The sequence below is a fragment of the Leopardus geoffroyi genome, chromosome D2 (genome assembly GCF_018350155.1).
Source record: "Leopardus geoffroyi isolate Oge1 chromosome D2, O.geoffroyi_Oge1_pat1.0, whole genome shotgun sequence".
NCBI lineage: Eukaryota > Metazoa > Chordata > Mammalia > Carnivora > Felidae > Leopardus > Leopardus geoffroyi.
In genome coordinates, this window is record NC_059334.1 from 40,384,754 (window position 1) to 40,400,964 (window position 16,211).

A 16,211-nucleotide genomic window follows, 5' to 3' on the forward strand; every position below is an offset into this window, starting at 1 on the left:
GAGGGAGACACAGAATCCAAAACAGGGTCCAGGTTCTGAGCTGTCAGCACAGAGCCTGATGCAGAGCTTGAACTCATGAACTGCGAGATCATGACCTGAGCTGAAGTTGGATGCTTAACTGACTGAACCACCCAAGTGCCCCTGCTCTATAGTTTTCTTGAAGTATCTTTAGTTTATTATTAGGATAATGTTGACCCCATAAAAATGAGTTGAAAAATATTCTCTCTTCCATTTTCTGGAAGAGTTTGTGTAGAATTGGTATTATTTCTTCCTTAAATATTTGGTAGAATTCTCTAGTAATTTCTTCTGGGCCCACGTTTTTGTTGTGGGCAGATTTTAAAGTACAAATTCAAATGCTTTAATAGACATAATATTTCTTGAGTGAACTTTGGTATTTTATGTCTCTCAAAGAATTTGTGTATTTAACGTTTATTTATTTTTGGGACAGAGAGAGACAGAGCATGAACGGGGGAGGGGCAGAGAGAGAGGGAGACACAGAATCGGAAACAGGCTCCAGGCTCTGAGCCATCAGCCCAGAGCCCGACGCGGGGCTCGAACTCACGGACCGCGAGATCGTGACCTGGCTGAAGTCGGACGCTTAACCGACTGCGCCACCCAGGCGCCCCAGGGTAGTTCTGTTTTTAACTTTTTGCGGAACCTCCATACTGTTTTCCACAGTGGCTGCACCAGTTTGCATTCCCACCAACAGGGCATGAGATTTCCTAGTTCTCCGTGTTTTCTCCAACACTTGCTGTTTCTTGTGTTTGGACCCATAATGTCTTTATTAAATGTTGATATTAGTGCCTTCTTTGTTTTTATTTAAACACTTCATATACAGCAGAGACCTATGTTAATGCCTTCCTAAAATTTTACTCCCCGTCTCTCTCCCAATATGCAACTCTTATTAAATTCAATGTATATCCTGCTTATATCTTTTCCATACTGCAATATATATTTTGTAGGCACTATGTTGCTTAATCATTATATAAATGACATTATACTGTATGTAACCTGAAGTTAATTTAATTTTGTGGTTCTGTATTTTTAAAAGACACATATCTGTGTTGTTCAAATATATTTTTCTTGCTATAGAGGATTACATTTTAAAACATATCAAGATTTATTTGTCTGGTTTCCTTTATTGGGTATTTATGTTATTTCCAATTTTTCATATTCTGAACAGTGTTAAATATTTTCTGGTTCAGTTTTCTCTGAGCACATGTGAAAGAGATTCTGTAAGTTATGCACCTGAAGTGCTATTCCTTAGTATTCATGTACAGCATTTCCAACTTAACATTATCAAAGATCTTCAAAGTGGTTGTATCGGTACCTTCTACCATCAGCAATTTGTAACAATTAATGTTGCTCCATATCCTTTCCAACACTTGCCTCATCAGGCTTTTAAAAAAAATTTTTTTTTTAATGTTTATTTATTTCTGAGAGAGAGAGACAAGTGTGAGCGGGGGAGGGGCAGAAAGAAGGAGACACAGAATCAGAAGCAGGCTCCAGGCTCTGAGCTTTCAGTGCAGAGCCTGACACGGGGCCCGAACCCACGAACCGTGAGATCCTGGCCTGAGCTGAAGTCAGATGCTTAACTGACTGAGCCGCCCAGGCGCCCCGCTTCATCAGACTTTTTACAAAATTCTTTCCAATCGTGTAGGAGTGAAATGATAGTTCATTCTTGTTTTTATATGCTTGTGTCTAATTAGTGATAAAGTTAAGTATCTTTGTTAGTTTACTGTTTGTGTTTCCTCTTCCGTGAAATGTCTGTTCGTATCAATAATGTGACAGGAATGCGTTAAGCTGGAAGCAACAGAAAACCTAATCACCAGGGACTTCTGTAAGTAGGGTTGCTTTTCCACCTAACCAAAAAATCTAGAAGTAGGCAGACCTGAAGCGGGCTATTTGCTTTGTGATGTTACTAATGTTGCTGGCACTTCTTTCTTGATCTTCAGATGGTGGCTTAGTAATTTGGGTCTTCAGATGGTTATTGTGCTTTTTAACACCACATCTGTGTTCCAGTCACGAAGAATAGGGGGAAGGAAGACTGGGTGTTAGGGTTCCATGGGGGGCTCAGTCAGTCAAGCGTCTGGCTCTTGGTTTCAGCTCAGGTCACGATCTCACAGTTTTGTGAGTTCGAGCCCTATGTGGGGCTCTGCACTGACAGTGCGGAGCCTGCTTGGGATTCTCTCTCTCCCTCTCTCTCTGCCCCTCCTTGTTCACACTGTCTCTCTCAAAATAAATAGATAAACTTAAAAAAAAAAAAAAAAGAGAGAAAGACTGGGTGATATTTGTATCAGGATAGCAAACACTTGACACAGCTCTTTCATCACCTTTTACTTATAATAATTGGCCAGAACTTTGTCACATGGAAGGGAGACAGAAAATGAGAATTTTATGCAAGCATGTTGCTGTTTGATTAAATTCTGCGTACTAAAAGCAAGGAAACAGTGGAAGGAGGATGGAGGGGTCATTGGTAGGCAACTAGTGGCATCTGGGACAATTATCAGTTGCCTTTTCTTCTGTGGGGCTGCTGATCATTTTCTTATTTGTTTGTAAGTGTTCTTTGTATATTTCAGATAAATTTTTTTCCCCCTAATCAAGATTCTGTGAAAAAGTTAAGCCCTGATATTTTAGCAGTGATTCTTGCATGTGGTCCGGGGGTTCCTGGAGGTCTGTGACTCTGCATGTCCACAAGGTTCAAACTATTTTCACAATAATACTAAGGTGCTATCTGACCTTTTTGCCACATTCGCGCTTGTGCTAACGATGCAAAACTAAGAGTGGGTAAATGGGCTGGTGTCTTAGTATCAGTAGCCATTGTCTTTTTCCACCATCGTGTCGTTACAGTCAAGTTTATGATGGTTTCACTCCTCGATGAGACAGTAAACCTTATTTATTATATTGTATGATAAAATGAGAAGTATGCGTAAAGCATTGAGGAAAAGCACTGTGGAATTTCTGGAGTCATATGGTGCACCTCTTGATTCATAGAATACCTTCTATTCTGAAGTATTCATAGAATGCTTCAAGTGTTTACTTGAAGGAAGACTGAAAGATAAACTACGGCTTTGTTAAGACTTGGGGATTTGAGAGGCACCTGGGTGGCTGAATTGGTTAAACGTCTGACTCTGGATTTCAGCTCAGGTCATGATCTGGGGGTTGTGACATCAAGCCTGGCGTTGGGCTCTGCACTGAGTGTGGAAGCTGCTTAAGATTCTCTCTCTCCCTCTACCCCTCCCGCCGCGTGCTCTCATTCTCTCTCTCTCAAAAAAAAAAAAAAAAAAAAAGACAAAAACAAAGACTCGGGTATTTGAAAATGAATAAAGTGAACCTGTCACTTGAAAAACAACTGATACAATATATGCCAAAGATAAAATCCCAGCTTACAAGCAAAATTTAGAATTTTCGGAAAACTCTGTCACCAGAATCATGAGACTCATGGTGATGTTAACAAACACTTTTCTAATATTGTAAAATAAAATGTGTCCACATTGGGAATATCCACTTGACCTGGTAAACCAGTATTTTCCAAAGGACCAATGAATAACGTTGCAAGATCATGCATTAGTGAAAGACCCATTCGAAGCACAAAATAAACCAATTGATATTTATTTTGCTTTTTAGAATTTTAAGCTTTTTATTTTGAAATAACTTTAGAGACTTCAGAGTTGCAAGGTGACCCAGAGAATTCCCATATAGCTTTCACCCAGCTTCCCCAAATGGAAACATTTTATATTATCATGGTATATTGATCAAAAGTAAGAAATTAACATGCAATGAGTTCTAACATAACAAAGTACAATAAATCCGTTGATATTTTTTCAGGTTTCACATCACAATATACCTTTAAGAAACTACGATTTGTTTAAGTTTCATTGTGGTATCAAAGATTATCAATACATGTCTGAAAAAACTATCAATTTTTCTATTTTCTTCTCCTTTCTAACTATGTATCTGTGTGAAGTCAAAAATTTTTCATAAACTTCAACTAAAATTACATATTGCAACAGAATGAACGTAGAAGCAGATATGAGAATCCAGATGCTTTCTATGAAGGTGGACATCAAATAGATTTGCAAAAATGCGGAACAAGGCCACTCTTCCAATTAGATAGTTTTGTTCTAGAATATGCAGCCACTCTTCATAAAAATGCTAGCTGTGTTAGCATGTCATGGATTTGCCATTATTTTAAATAAACATTAATTTTTTTTTCCGATTTTCGTTTTGAATATGGTAAATATTAGTAGATATAACTCAAATAAATTAAAGCGTTTGAGATACTCAGTATCTTTAAAGAATGTAAAGGCATCCTGAGAGCAAGTTATTTGAGAACGGTTCCCTAAAGGATTCACTGTATGTAATGAGTTAACTTTTCTACAGTGCATCAGGCTAGTACTATTTATATACCATCTTTGGGAGAACTGAGGAAAATCATCATTCAAATTACGTTTTATAGGGCTTATTTTTCTCACAAGACCCCAGTAGGGCAAGATTGTTCTAGACATTAATAAGTTTAATAGATGTAAAATATGTTGAACCATGATTAGCAGATAAGCCCTCTGTAGAAGTCAGCTGTTATTATTGCTTTAATTAATTGTTGCAATCATTTGACAGTTATGTGTATTCAAATATCTTCTCTCAGTTGGTGGCTTGGTTTTTAATTGTCTTTATGGTGTGCGTTTTTGTGTAGAAATTTTAAGCTTTAATCTGTGTTCAAATTCATCAACATTGTCTCTTACAGTTTATTCTTTTTATGTCTTGTAGAAGAAATTCTTCCCTTCCCCAAGGTTATCATGATGTGCTTTTATACTTCCCTCTAGAAGTTTCCAAGTATTCCTTTCCATCAACTCATGAAACCACTCTTATTAAGATAACCATGACCTCCATGTTGCCAAATTCAGTGGTCAGTTCTCTGTCTTCATCCTCTTGACTGCAGTTGATGCCTCCTTAATTCCAGAAATTCTTTCTCCCCTTGGCTTCTGGGGTATCGCTCTTTTAGGGTTGTTCCCCTGCCTCACAGGGTTCTTTGTCCTTGTCTCCTTTGGGGGGTCCTCCTGCTGTCTAACTGTTGAAGTGTCCTGGGCCTCTGTGCTATACTCTGTCCCTGTTGTCATCCAGTTTTGTGGCTTTAGATATCTACACACTGATGACTGCCAAACTTTTTGTCTTCCTTCTAGCCTCTCCTCTCACCCCTATTTTATTCAACTGCCTATTGGACACCGAATAAGCATGTCAAACTTAATTTGGCCCAGATGGAATCATTGATTTCGCCAAGTTGTTTCTTTCATGTTACCAGTTTCAGTCACGTGACCATTCGTTCTATCATTTGAGCTTGAAACATTGGAGTTCTCTTGTTCCCTTTCTTTCACAATTTGTATCCGGAATTTAAGCAAATATTGCTTTTTTTCTTCAGAATATATCCTAAATCTTAACCACTTTATGACTCCTCCATCCTTAGCCCAAGAAATGATTTCCTTTCACAGGGACCGTTCACAAATGCTAATGGACCCACGGTTTTCCCCACAACAGGTAGAGTGCATTGTGAAATGTAAATGAGATATGTCACTTTCCCTGCCCTCCGCTTCTTGCGGCTTCCATCTCACTCAGGATGAAATCCAGAGTCCTTACCTGTGCCATCCGTGTCCACCAGGGCTGGGGCTGCTGCTGCCTCTCCACCTTCTTGCCCACTCTCCTTCTTGTCCACTCTACTGCAGCCACAATGGCCTCCTTGCTGTTTCTTGCACTTGCCAAGCACTTGGCTTCAATAACGATCCTTTCAGGCCCCTGCTTTGCCTGGAGAACTTTTGTTCCCCTTTTCTCTGTAAGAGTTACATTCCTGGTGACCACGATTTGCCAGGGGACCCATGTGGAGTCCAAGGCTTCCACACTGTTCACTGTTTCCACATTCCTGTTTGGAATAGATTCCATGGAGGTGTTTCTTGTATTCCTATGCATTTTTTCCCCTATTATTTTGTATTTATTATTGTTACGTGCTTGGAGAAGACAGGTGCATCTTCATGGGGACATCAAAAAGGAAAGCCTTTAAGTCTATAATTTTTCTTTTATGTGTCGATAGTTTTGGGCTACATTTTCCTTTTACATAATGCATAATTTCAATTTTGATTTTTTTCTAAGATTTCGTAGAACACCTAGGAGATATCTTGTTAATTATGAATTTATTAATGGCTTTTATTTTTATTTTTTAATTTTTATTTTTTTAGAGAAAGAGAGTGCGAGCAGGGTTGGGGCAGAGGGAGAGGGAGAGGATCTTAAACAGGTCCCACACCCAATGTGGAGCCTGAGGCGGGGCTCAATCCCAAGAGCCTGGGATCATAACTTGAGCCAAAATCAAGAGTTGGATGCTTAACAGACTGAGCCACCAGGTGACCCAAATTTATTAATGACTTTTAAAAATGGCTATTTTTCCCATCGATTTCTAGTTTTTGTATTATTGTTAGAGATTATGGCCTATAAAGTTCTCCTCATATTTGCAAGTTCAAAAGGAAAAAAGTGTAATGTCAAAAGCTAAGGAATAAAGTTCTGTAATTATTAACTAAAATTTTGTTGACACATTATTCAAATCCTGTATATTATTTTTAAATAATTAAAAAATTTTTAGATATTTAAATAATTAAAAAAATCTATGTGATCCATCAACTTCTGAAATAAATGTATTAAAACTTGCATCATATATATACATTTTCAAATTCTTCTTGCCTTGCTAGGAGTTTTCTGAGGGCACCGGGGTGGGTCAGTGGGTTGAGTGTCCAACTCTTGATTTTGGCTCAGGTCATGAACTCAAGGTTTGTGAGTTTGAGCCCTGCGATGGGCTTTGCAATGACGGTGGAGATCCTGCTGGGGATTCTCTGTCTCCCTTTCTCTCTGCCCCTCCCCTACTTGCTCTCTATCTCTGTCTCTCAAAATAAATACATATTTTTTAAAAATTTAAAAAGTTAGGGGGTGCCTGGGTGGCTCAGTCGGTTGGGCATCCAACTTCGGCTCAGGTCATGATCTTATAGTTTGTGGGTTCGAGCCCCGTGTCGGGCTCTGTGCTGACACCTCGGAGCCTGGACCCTGCTTTGGATTCTGTGTCTCCCTCTCTCTCTGTTCCTCCTCCTGCTCACACTCTGTCTCTTTCTCAAAAATAAAGATTAAAAAATTTTGTTTAAAAATTTAAAAAGTTTGGAATTTTGTTTGATGCAAGTTGTCTGCTGTATCACATATTGTGTCAAGTTTCATGACTGTTACATCTTCTTTGTGGAGTGCATCTTTTATTACCACGCAGTATTCTTCTTTGTCTTGTTGAACACATTTGTCCTTGAATTTGCTTTGTTTGACATTGCCACTCTTGCTTTCTTTTTGCTCACCTTTTCACGGTCTATTGTTAGCTAGCTCTTTATTTTTAACCTTTTTCTTGTAAAAAAAATGTATGTTTTATTTAAATAATCCACAGTTAGGTTTTATTCTTTTATTCTTTTTATATTGTTATTATTTTTTTAAGTAGACTTCATGCCCAGCGTGCAGCTCAACGTGGGGCTTGAACTCATGACCCTGAGATCCAGACCTGAGCTGAGATCAAGAGCCAGATGCTAAACCGACTAAGCCATCCAGCTGCCCCTAGGTTTTATTTTTTGACCACGTCTGGAAGCCTCAGATTTTCAACAGGGGAATTCTGTTCATGTTTTTTTGTGTTAACGAACATACTTAGGGTTTAGGGTTTCAGTGTTATTTTGTGTTTGTTACCTATATCAGTTAATGATGTGCTTGACTTTACCTAATGGAGCACCTAGCAAATAGTTGCTTCATTAAATAACTATTTCTTGTTTATATGATCACATTTCATTTGATAATGATAGAACTGTATTCTTTGAAGTTCCTTACTTGCCTGCAGTGGCCAGGCTGGAGATGTACTGCACGGGTTAGTATTGGTGTATCTGCTCAACAGAATCATGAAGGCCCCGAATCCTCTCTTTCTCCTTGCTTGCCCTTAGCTTGTGGCTTTCTCCCTCCTAGAGACAAAAGTCTTCCAGCTGTCCCTGGCCTCACCTCTTCATTCCAGGGAGGAGGAAGGAGGAAAGGGTGAAGGGGTTTCTTCCAAAGAGTCTTCCCCTTTTGTTCTGAGGGGGAAGTCCTTTGCTCAGACTTCCACTTACGTCCACTTTGCCAGAAACAGGGACATTTGCTCTCTTCTAGATCGATCGCTCACCAGTTTTACTTGTCCTTTGAGGCCGGCGTAGAAACATGCCTCTCCCAAAGCTGAGAGATGTCTGTAACACCCTGAGCAGATCGGGGTTTTCTGACGCAGGGAGGAAGGTGGGGGTGGGGTGGGCGGTGGTCAGGAACTGACTGTCTGCTGTAACAGCTGCATAGTTTTTGTTGTTTTCTCTTGTCCCTTTACATATTTTCATAAGATCAGTAGGCCTCTTATCATTTATTCCCCCCCACTATTAATTTAGAAGATGTATGGGGCGCCTGGGTGGCGCAGTTGGTTAGGCGTCGGACTTCGGCTCAGGTCATGATCTCACAGTTTGTGAGTTTGAGCCCCGCATCGGGCTCTGTGCCGACAGCTCAGAGCCTGGAGCCTGCTTCGGATTCTGTGTCTCCTTCTCTCTCTGCCCTGCCCATGCTCACGCTCTCTCTCTCTCTCTCTCCCCAAAATAAATAAACATTAAAAAAAATTTAAGAAGATTTATAATTTTAATAGCAGTTGCCTCCCTGTTTCTACCAGTCATAATTAAGCCTGTGTTTCTCTATTACAATATTTCTTTCAACGTGCAGAAAAATGACAGTGCCCTCCTGTATCAGGGAATTAATGCTGCCCTCGGTAATAGATACACGCTGAAATTTCAGCGAATTAAGTGAGGAAGCTTTATTTCTTGATGTGGACGAGGTAACTCTTCTGTGTCATTGGCTTTCAAACACGGACTCGTGGATCAGGCTGCTTTTTTCTCGCGATGCCACCATCTTGGATGAAATGGGTGGATGAGAGACAACGAGGAAAAGACATACCAGTTGCAAAAGCCACAGCCTGAGAGCGTACAAATCAGATCCCCTGACATTCATAGACTAGAATTCCTTCACATGGCCACATGGAGCTGAAGGGGAGCTGAGAAAAGTAGTCATCTGGTGGGTTCAGGGAAGGGAAATAGGGTGCCAGACAGCACGGCCGTTGTCATAGATTGTCATTCTGGTCCCTCACACATTGTGTTCTCCTCTTCCATGTAAATACACTCACCATCTCCTTAATGGGGACACCCTCAAGTCGCAGGCAGTCACTGCATCCAGCCCAAAGTCCACAGTCTGCATGGATTCTGCATTAATCTCTAGAATGTCTGGATGTGGCTGAAAAGACATGTTACCTAAACACCCCCACCCCCACCCCCACCCCATACGACACAGTGCACAGCAGTAGAGCAGGTCCACTATGGAAAGGAGGAGAATGTGAGCCTCACTCAGTCACTAGTTGATAGCATTCCTGAAGTCCTGCTAGTCAGGCACTGTGAAGTTCTCCTGTCCTGGCAGTGAGGGGACAGCCTTGAAAGAGGGTAGGACTGTGCCCTAGAGGAGCCTCCTCCTTGTTCATTGTCCCCCTTGGCTTCATCTGAATGAGTGTTGAGGACCACGCCCTCCTTGGATCAGGATACCCTTTGAAATCTGCCTCCCATTCATTCATGGAGCTTGGGTACCCAAAGGTTGCTGAAGTCTTGAATAATCGAAGGCTTTTTTGTTTTAGTTCAGACTCAAAAACTTAGTAGGCTTCTGACCTGTTTGCTTCCGTGTCCCAGGAACAACATCTAAAATTCTTTTCTAGACATATTTTGCAAGCTGACTGTAATTCTCTGCCTCTTTTTCCCTATACCTCTACTTGCAACCGAAGGGCATCTATCTTAGGCTCTTTGAAAAGTAAGTGGGAAGGATTGCACTCTTCATGCGCTTGTGTTAGCCTGGCTCCTCCGAGGAGTTAGAGACAGGGATGGGGTTACACACACAAGGGTTTTATTCAGGAAACACCTGTGGGGGGAAAGGGGAAGAGTGCTGGAGGAGTGTGGGAGAGCCATCACCCTGCAGCACAAGTCTGACCCTGAGTGAAGGAGGCAGGGAAGGCAGATGAGGGGACGAGGTGTTCTAGGCAGCCATGCAGCCCAAGGGAAGCTTGTCCAGGCCGCATGGAAGCTGCCCATCCGAAGGGTCTGGTGTCCCCTAGGAATGGGCCCACCATGCTGAGGTAAAGACTGGGGCCACCTCTGGGAAGCACGGCCATGGGCAAACACAAGAGCACAGGGACTGTACTGTTTGCTCAGTTATGCTGTCTGTAGTTGGATGTCTGCGGAGCACATTCTCATGGCCACCTGTACCTTAGGTCACTTTATTCACCTTAGAAGTTTTATTAGGCTCTGTCATGCAAAACTTAAAAAAAAAAAAAAAAATCCCATCTCTTGTAATTTGGGCCCTAGAAAGAGGTGGCTTTTCCAATCCTACAAAGTCCCAAATTTCTATATTCTCTCTATTCTCTTTCATTTTGATTTGCTAAGCACTCAATCCTTTCTTGAACTCCTTTCTTTCTCTTAACACCTTGCTGAACACAGCTGCTAGCAACCAACACCCGCTCTCAATGTTCTGTTTTCTAGCGTCTTCCTTAGAGTGGCAAGGTCAGAACGTACGAGGGTCTGCCTTTCCAGTTGCAGCATCTGACAATTTGATCAAGTGTTTTGCCCTTGCATATCATGGATCTCTGGCCATCCATTCAGCCTGCTGCTGAATGCCAGCAACCTGCTAAGGCAATGGCATTACATAGTTTACATTTCTGCGTCAGCACTACCCCGCTTTGGGGACAGATTTGCATTTTAGTCATGGGAATCGATGGGGTCTGTTGCCGCCGGCAAACCAAGAAATCTCGGTGGCTTAAAACAACACGGGTTTATTTCTTCCTCACGTTACAGGCTGATGTGGGTCAGGGGCCTAGCGTCTTCATCTTGCAACACTATCTCCGTTCCCCGTTTCCAGCCAGTGGACGGGAGGGAGGGAGAGGAAGGACTGGTGCGCTGTCTGCTGAAGATCTCAGAGGGGCTCGGCCTCCAACACCAGTTCCAGCCTTGGGCACCGGCTTTGGCAGCTGTGATGCTCCCCAGAAGGGGCGGGAGGGAGAGAGGGAGGTGGCATTGCACTCGGGCCGGCCAGTATCTCTCTGGAATGCCTTTGTCGATGACACTGCTCTGTAGAGAGGTGTGAAGGTTGTGCTCCGTCGGCCAACCTAGCTCATCCCGCACTAATTGGGACTCAGACCTGTTTCTTCTTCCTTCCTGTTGCCTTCTTCTGCTGTGAGGCAGCGAGTGACAAGCACATCCAGTGGCTCCTGGGGGCAGATGGTGAAGTCTGGGTCTGGATCATGGGAGAAGGCCCTGGCGACAAGCCCTATGAAGAGATCTCTGAGGAGCTGATTGCGGAGAGGGCGCGGCTGCAGGCACAGAGGGAGGCCGAGGAGCTCTGGTGAGAGGTGCAGACGGGTACCGGGTCGGGTCTGAACACAGAGCCTACGGTGGGTCCAAGCCGCAGGACGCTAGGTTGTGGGTGGGAGGGGGGAGGTGCCAGGCAGCTGGCTGGCCGTTTTCTTAGCTCAGCTAAGATTAGGGGACCAAAGCACCAGTCTTCCATCAGGTAGGTCTGGTGGGTTCAAATCCCGGCTCCACCAGTTACTTGTAAGCTGATCTGGGGTCTCAGTTTTCACATCTGTGGTGTGGGCATAACAACACCCTTTCCGTCTGGACATAGATTGGATTCACTGCGATGATACAGATGGCATGCTTTTCCTCTCTTCCTCGCGGAGCTGTCCCTGGGACAGCAGAGGAGTTTGGGTTCACGTTTGTGGCTGCTTGTTCCTCTTCACCGTACCTGCCTTTCTCACACAAGGTGCATAGTTGAGCCCCCAGTGAGATTTGGAGTCAGACTTCTTTCATAAACAACTTTTAACTTTTTTTTTTTCGGAAATCCATATGAAGTTGACTTCAACATTCCCCTACCCCCGCTATAAAATAAGTGACAATATTTTATTTTATTTTTAAGTATTTATCCATTCATTCATTCATTCATTCATTCATTCATTTATTTAGTATGTGTATGTATTTTTGAGAGAGAGAGAGAGAGAGCACAAGCACAAGCAGGGGAGGGCAGAGAGAGAGGGGGTCAGAGGATCTGAAGCGGGCTCTGCGCACACAGCAGAGAGCCCGGGGTGGGGCTCGAACTCACGAACCGTGAGATAGTGACCGGAGCCGAAAGCAGACACTTAACCAACTGAGTCACCCAGGCGCCCCTTAATAACAATATTTTAGTTGTAAAATTGTAACAACAACTCAACGCCCACTGCCTGAGATAATCACGGTGAGCATTTAGGCAGCACGTGCTTTATAAACTGCTTTATTCACACCTTGATAAACTGATTAATATAGATTCACAGTGTTATTTAAGACTACTATATAGTATCCTATTACATGAGAAACCCAATTTACTGGCCCTGTTGATGGACATTTAGGTTGTTCGCCGTTTGTTATGTTGTAAAAATTCTCTGATGAACATCTTCTACCTACATCTTTGTAAACTTGAGTGAGATATAGGATTTCTGAGTCTTTTTTTTTTTATCCCTGGCTTCCTGACAATTCTGTTGATTGACACTCCCTTCCAGGAGGGTGACTGTTTCTCTCCAACTTGGCAACATTGAGTTTTGCTGACCTTAGATTGTTGTCATTCTGATGGACCCAGAAATATTGCTCATAGTTTTTATTTGAAGCTCTGTGGTTACGTGGTCCTTCAGTCTCCTGCATGAGCTTATATCTGCTGGTGTTTTATTGGAAGGAGACAGAAGGAGGCAGAAATCACCAAGAAGTTTCGGGATGCTCTGGCCAATGAGAAAGCCCGGATCCTGGCGGAGAAGTGGAAGGTGGAGACGGAAGACCGTAAGGCTGCCAAAGTCCTGGAGGAGCGCATCCACGAGGAATTCAAGGTGAGGCCGTGCATGGAACGTGTGTGTGGCCACCTATGCGGGCTCCCGGGCTACTGGCGCCCACCTCTGGTTTGAGCATTGGTTGGCACTGAACAGAAATCTCACATGTCTGAGCAGAAAGGAATTTGACACACCAGTTGGGCCAATTCACTTCTCACTGGACAGATGAGGAAACTGAGGGTTAGACAGAGGAAGAGATTTGCCAAGGACAAGTAGCTGGGGACCGAGCCAGGATCAGAACTCAGACCTTCTGCCTCCCAAATGAAGGGTCCTGCAAAGGGACCTAGAAAGTGTCGAGGTTGTGGTCAGACCAGCCTGGCATCCAGTTCCAGTTCTACTGGTTAGTGCTGCGTGACCTTGGGAAGCTTGCTGAACTTCTCTGAGCCTTCACTTTCTTGTTTATAATATTAGGGTAATAACAACACCCAACTTGAGATTTTTGGAGGATGTAAGGAGATGAAAAATGCACATTTTCTGGCCCCAGACAGAAAATTGTTGGGAACCTTGCATACCTATTCATGCTGGGAAAGTTCAGTGCCGGTAAAGGAGATTTACACTGCTCTAGTAAGAAGTTAAGATTGCCTGAAAAAAAAATTTTTTCCTGGTCCCTAGTTTGCGTTTTTTTTCCCCCTACAGGAATAATATATTTTGGGGGTGAGGGTAGAAAACTCAAAAATACATATCAGTGAAAAGAAGAAAATAATAATCTGCTGACTCCTATTAATGATATTATTTTATAAATTGTATATTCATGGAATATGCACACTTAAACATTTTAAAAGTATTTTTTCCTATAATGACTAGATAGAACAATGGCCCCTTAAGATCATTTACGTTGCAAATATTCTTCTCAGTGTTATTTTTTCTTAATTGTGGTTATAGTGCTTTCGGACGTACAGAAGATTACAAGTTTTATTAGCCAACTATATCAATCTTTTTTTTTAATGTTTATTTATTTATGAGAGAGAGAGAGAGAGCACGAGTGGGGAAGGAGTAGAGCGAGAGGGAGACACAGAATCCGAAGCAGGCTCCAGGCTCTGAGCCGTCAGCACAGAGTCCGATGTGGGGCTCGAACTCACAAATCGCGAGATCGTGACCTGAGAAGCCAGACGCTCAACTGACTGAGCCACCCAGGCGCCCCTATATCAATCTTTTAAAAATTATTGTTACATGCTAAGAAAGATCTGTGCCACTACAAGCTTATAAAACACTAATCTACGTTGTTTTCTATGTCTTTCATGATTTTATTTCTTTGCACTTAATTTCCCTCCACTTTAATTTTTTTCTTTTAAGGTTTGTTCATTTCTCAGAGACAGAGACAGAGCATGAGCAGGGGAGGGGCAGAGAGAGAGAGGGAGACAGAATCAGAAGCAGGCTCCAGGCTCTGAGCTGTCAGCACAGAGCCCGATGCGGAGCTTGAACCCACAAACCGCGAGATCACGAGCTGAGCCAAAGCCAGACGCTTAACCGGCTGAGCCACCCAGGTGCCCCAATTTCCCTCCACCTTGGAGTGTGATATGATATAGGGCTATAACTTTGTTTTTCTTCCAAATAGTTAGCAAATTGTCCCGTCATCATTTATTATATTATCTCCCTTCTCTTAGTGCACTCGCTGCCTTGATTCTTCTTACCTACCTTTAGATCTCTTCACGGGTTCTTCTTCATTGATTACTCCTGAACCAGATTCACTTATTTAATTATTGTCGCTTTTAAAATGAAGTTTAACATCTGCTATCAGGGAAGAACCTATCCTTGCTCTTCATTTTCAAAATGTCCTTGGCTAATTTTAGTCATTCTTGGCCCACTAGAGATACATCTGAATCATCATGTCGCCGTCCTCCTCCCCGAAACAACAAAAAAACACACGGTGATTTTCACTGGAATTACATCCGCGTTAGAGATGTATTTCTCGTTCAGTCTTCTTTTTCAGGGTGTGGTGTCTTCTTCCTGTTACTCAAAGCTTCTTTTTGTCTTTGATAAGAATTTTTGAAACACCTCTCTATGCACCGTCCACCCAATCCCAAACATGCACAATAGCTTATATATACGGATGGTGCCTCCGTCTTTTGGAACTGGGCAAAGTTTATTGTTTTATTTAAATGCTCCACGCTTCTTTTCTACGTAAACCGTAGGTTGAATATTTTTTGTTGCTATCGTGAAGAAGATTGTTCTCATTACTTTAAAACCTATTGCAATTGCTGCTTATATATTTACATTGCTATTGATCTTATTTAATTTTCCCTTGCGTTATATATACATTTTTAGGAGATTCATTTACTCTCAAAACATACGATTTAAAAGCAATTTCAGACTTGCAGCAACATTGAGAGAAAAAAACAAATGTTCGTGTGTTCTCCCCTGAAATTCACCAGTTATTGATGCCTTGTCCAATTTTCATTCTCCTTTCTCCTCTTCCTCTATATCTGCGTCTATCTATACGCAGACGTATATATACACACACATATCTACGTATGTACATTTTTGGTGCTACTGCTAAATTGTTTCGCTAAACAATTTGAATGGCAGCTGTAGACATCATATCCTCCAGCCCAGGGGTTAGCAAACTATTTTTGGTAAAGGTGCAGATAGCTAATATTTTAGGCTTTGTTGGCCGCACCGTCTCTGTCACAACTCCTCAACCAGGCCATTGTAGCACAAACACGGCTACAGACAATATGTAAGCAAATGGGGGTGACTGTCCTTTAACAAGACTTTATTTTATTTTATTTTATTTATTAAAAAAAATTTTTTTTTTCAACGTTTTTATTTATTTTTGGGACAGAGAGAGACAGAGCATGAACGGGGGAGGGGCAGAGAGAGAGGGAGACACAGAATCGGAAACAGGCTCTGAGCCATCAGCCCAGAGCCTGATGCGGGGCTTGAACTCACGGACCGCGAGATCGTGACCTGGCTGAAGTCGGACGCTTAACCGACTGCGCCACCCAGGCGCCCCAACAAGACTTTATTTTAAATAACAGGGGGCAGATCTGGGAGCCTTAGTCTGCTGACTCCTGATCACACACTATGTACTTCAGCGTGCCTCTCCCATGACTGAGTACCTTTGCCCCTGCGTAGCCAGGACAATCCTGATCGCACCTGTTGAAATGAACAATAATTTCATGATAGTATCCATAATCCAGTCAATCCATAGTGGAGAGATGTTCAGTTTGTATCGTTGGATTTTGCTTTTGGTTGTTCAAGTCTGCTGGGGAAG

The 16,211-nt window shown here is 42.4% G+C and overlaps 1 protein-coding gene across 2 annotated transcripts in view; it reads left to right on the forward strand.

Annotated features, from left to right (window-relative positions):
* The window catches only part of SH2D4B (SH2 domain containing 4B), an 88,232-nt gene that overhangs the window by 13,975 nt on the left and 58,046 nt on the right, over positions 1-16,211 (forward strand). The window contains exons 2-3 of one of the 2 annotated variants that reach the window (XM_045437858.1): positions 11,331-11,490; positions 12,850-12,997. In XM_045437858.1, the coding sequence (XP_045293814.1) occupies positions 11,331-11,490; positions 12,850-12,997 (308 nt within the window). Of the gene's footprint in view, positions 1-11,326; positions 11,491-12,849; positions 12,998-16,211 lie in introns of both variants that reach the window. The other variant, XM_045437859.1, reaches the window with a different exon arrangement.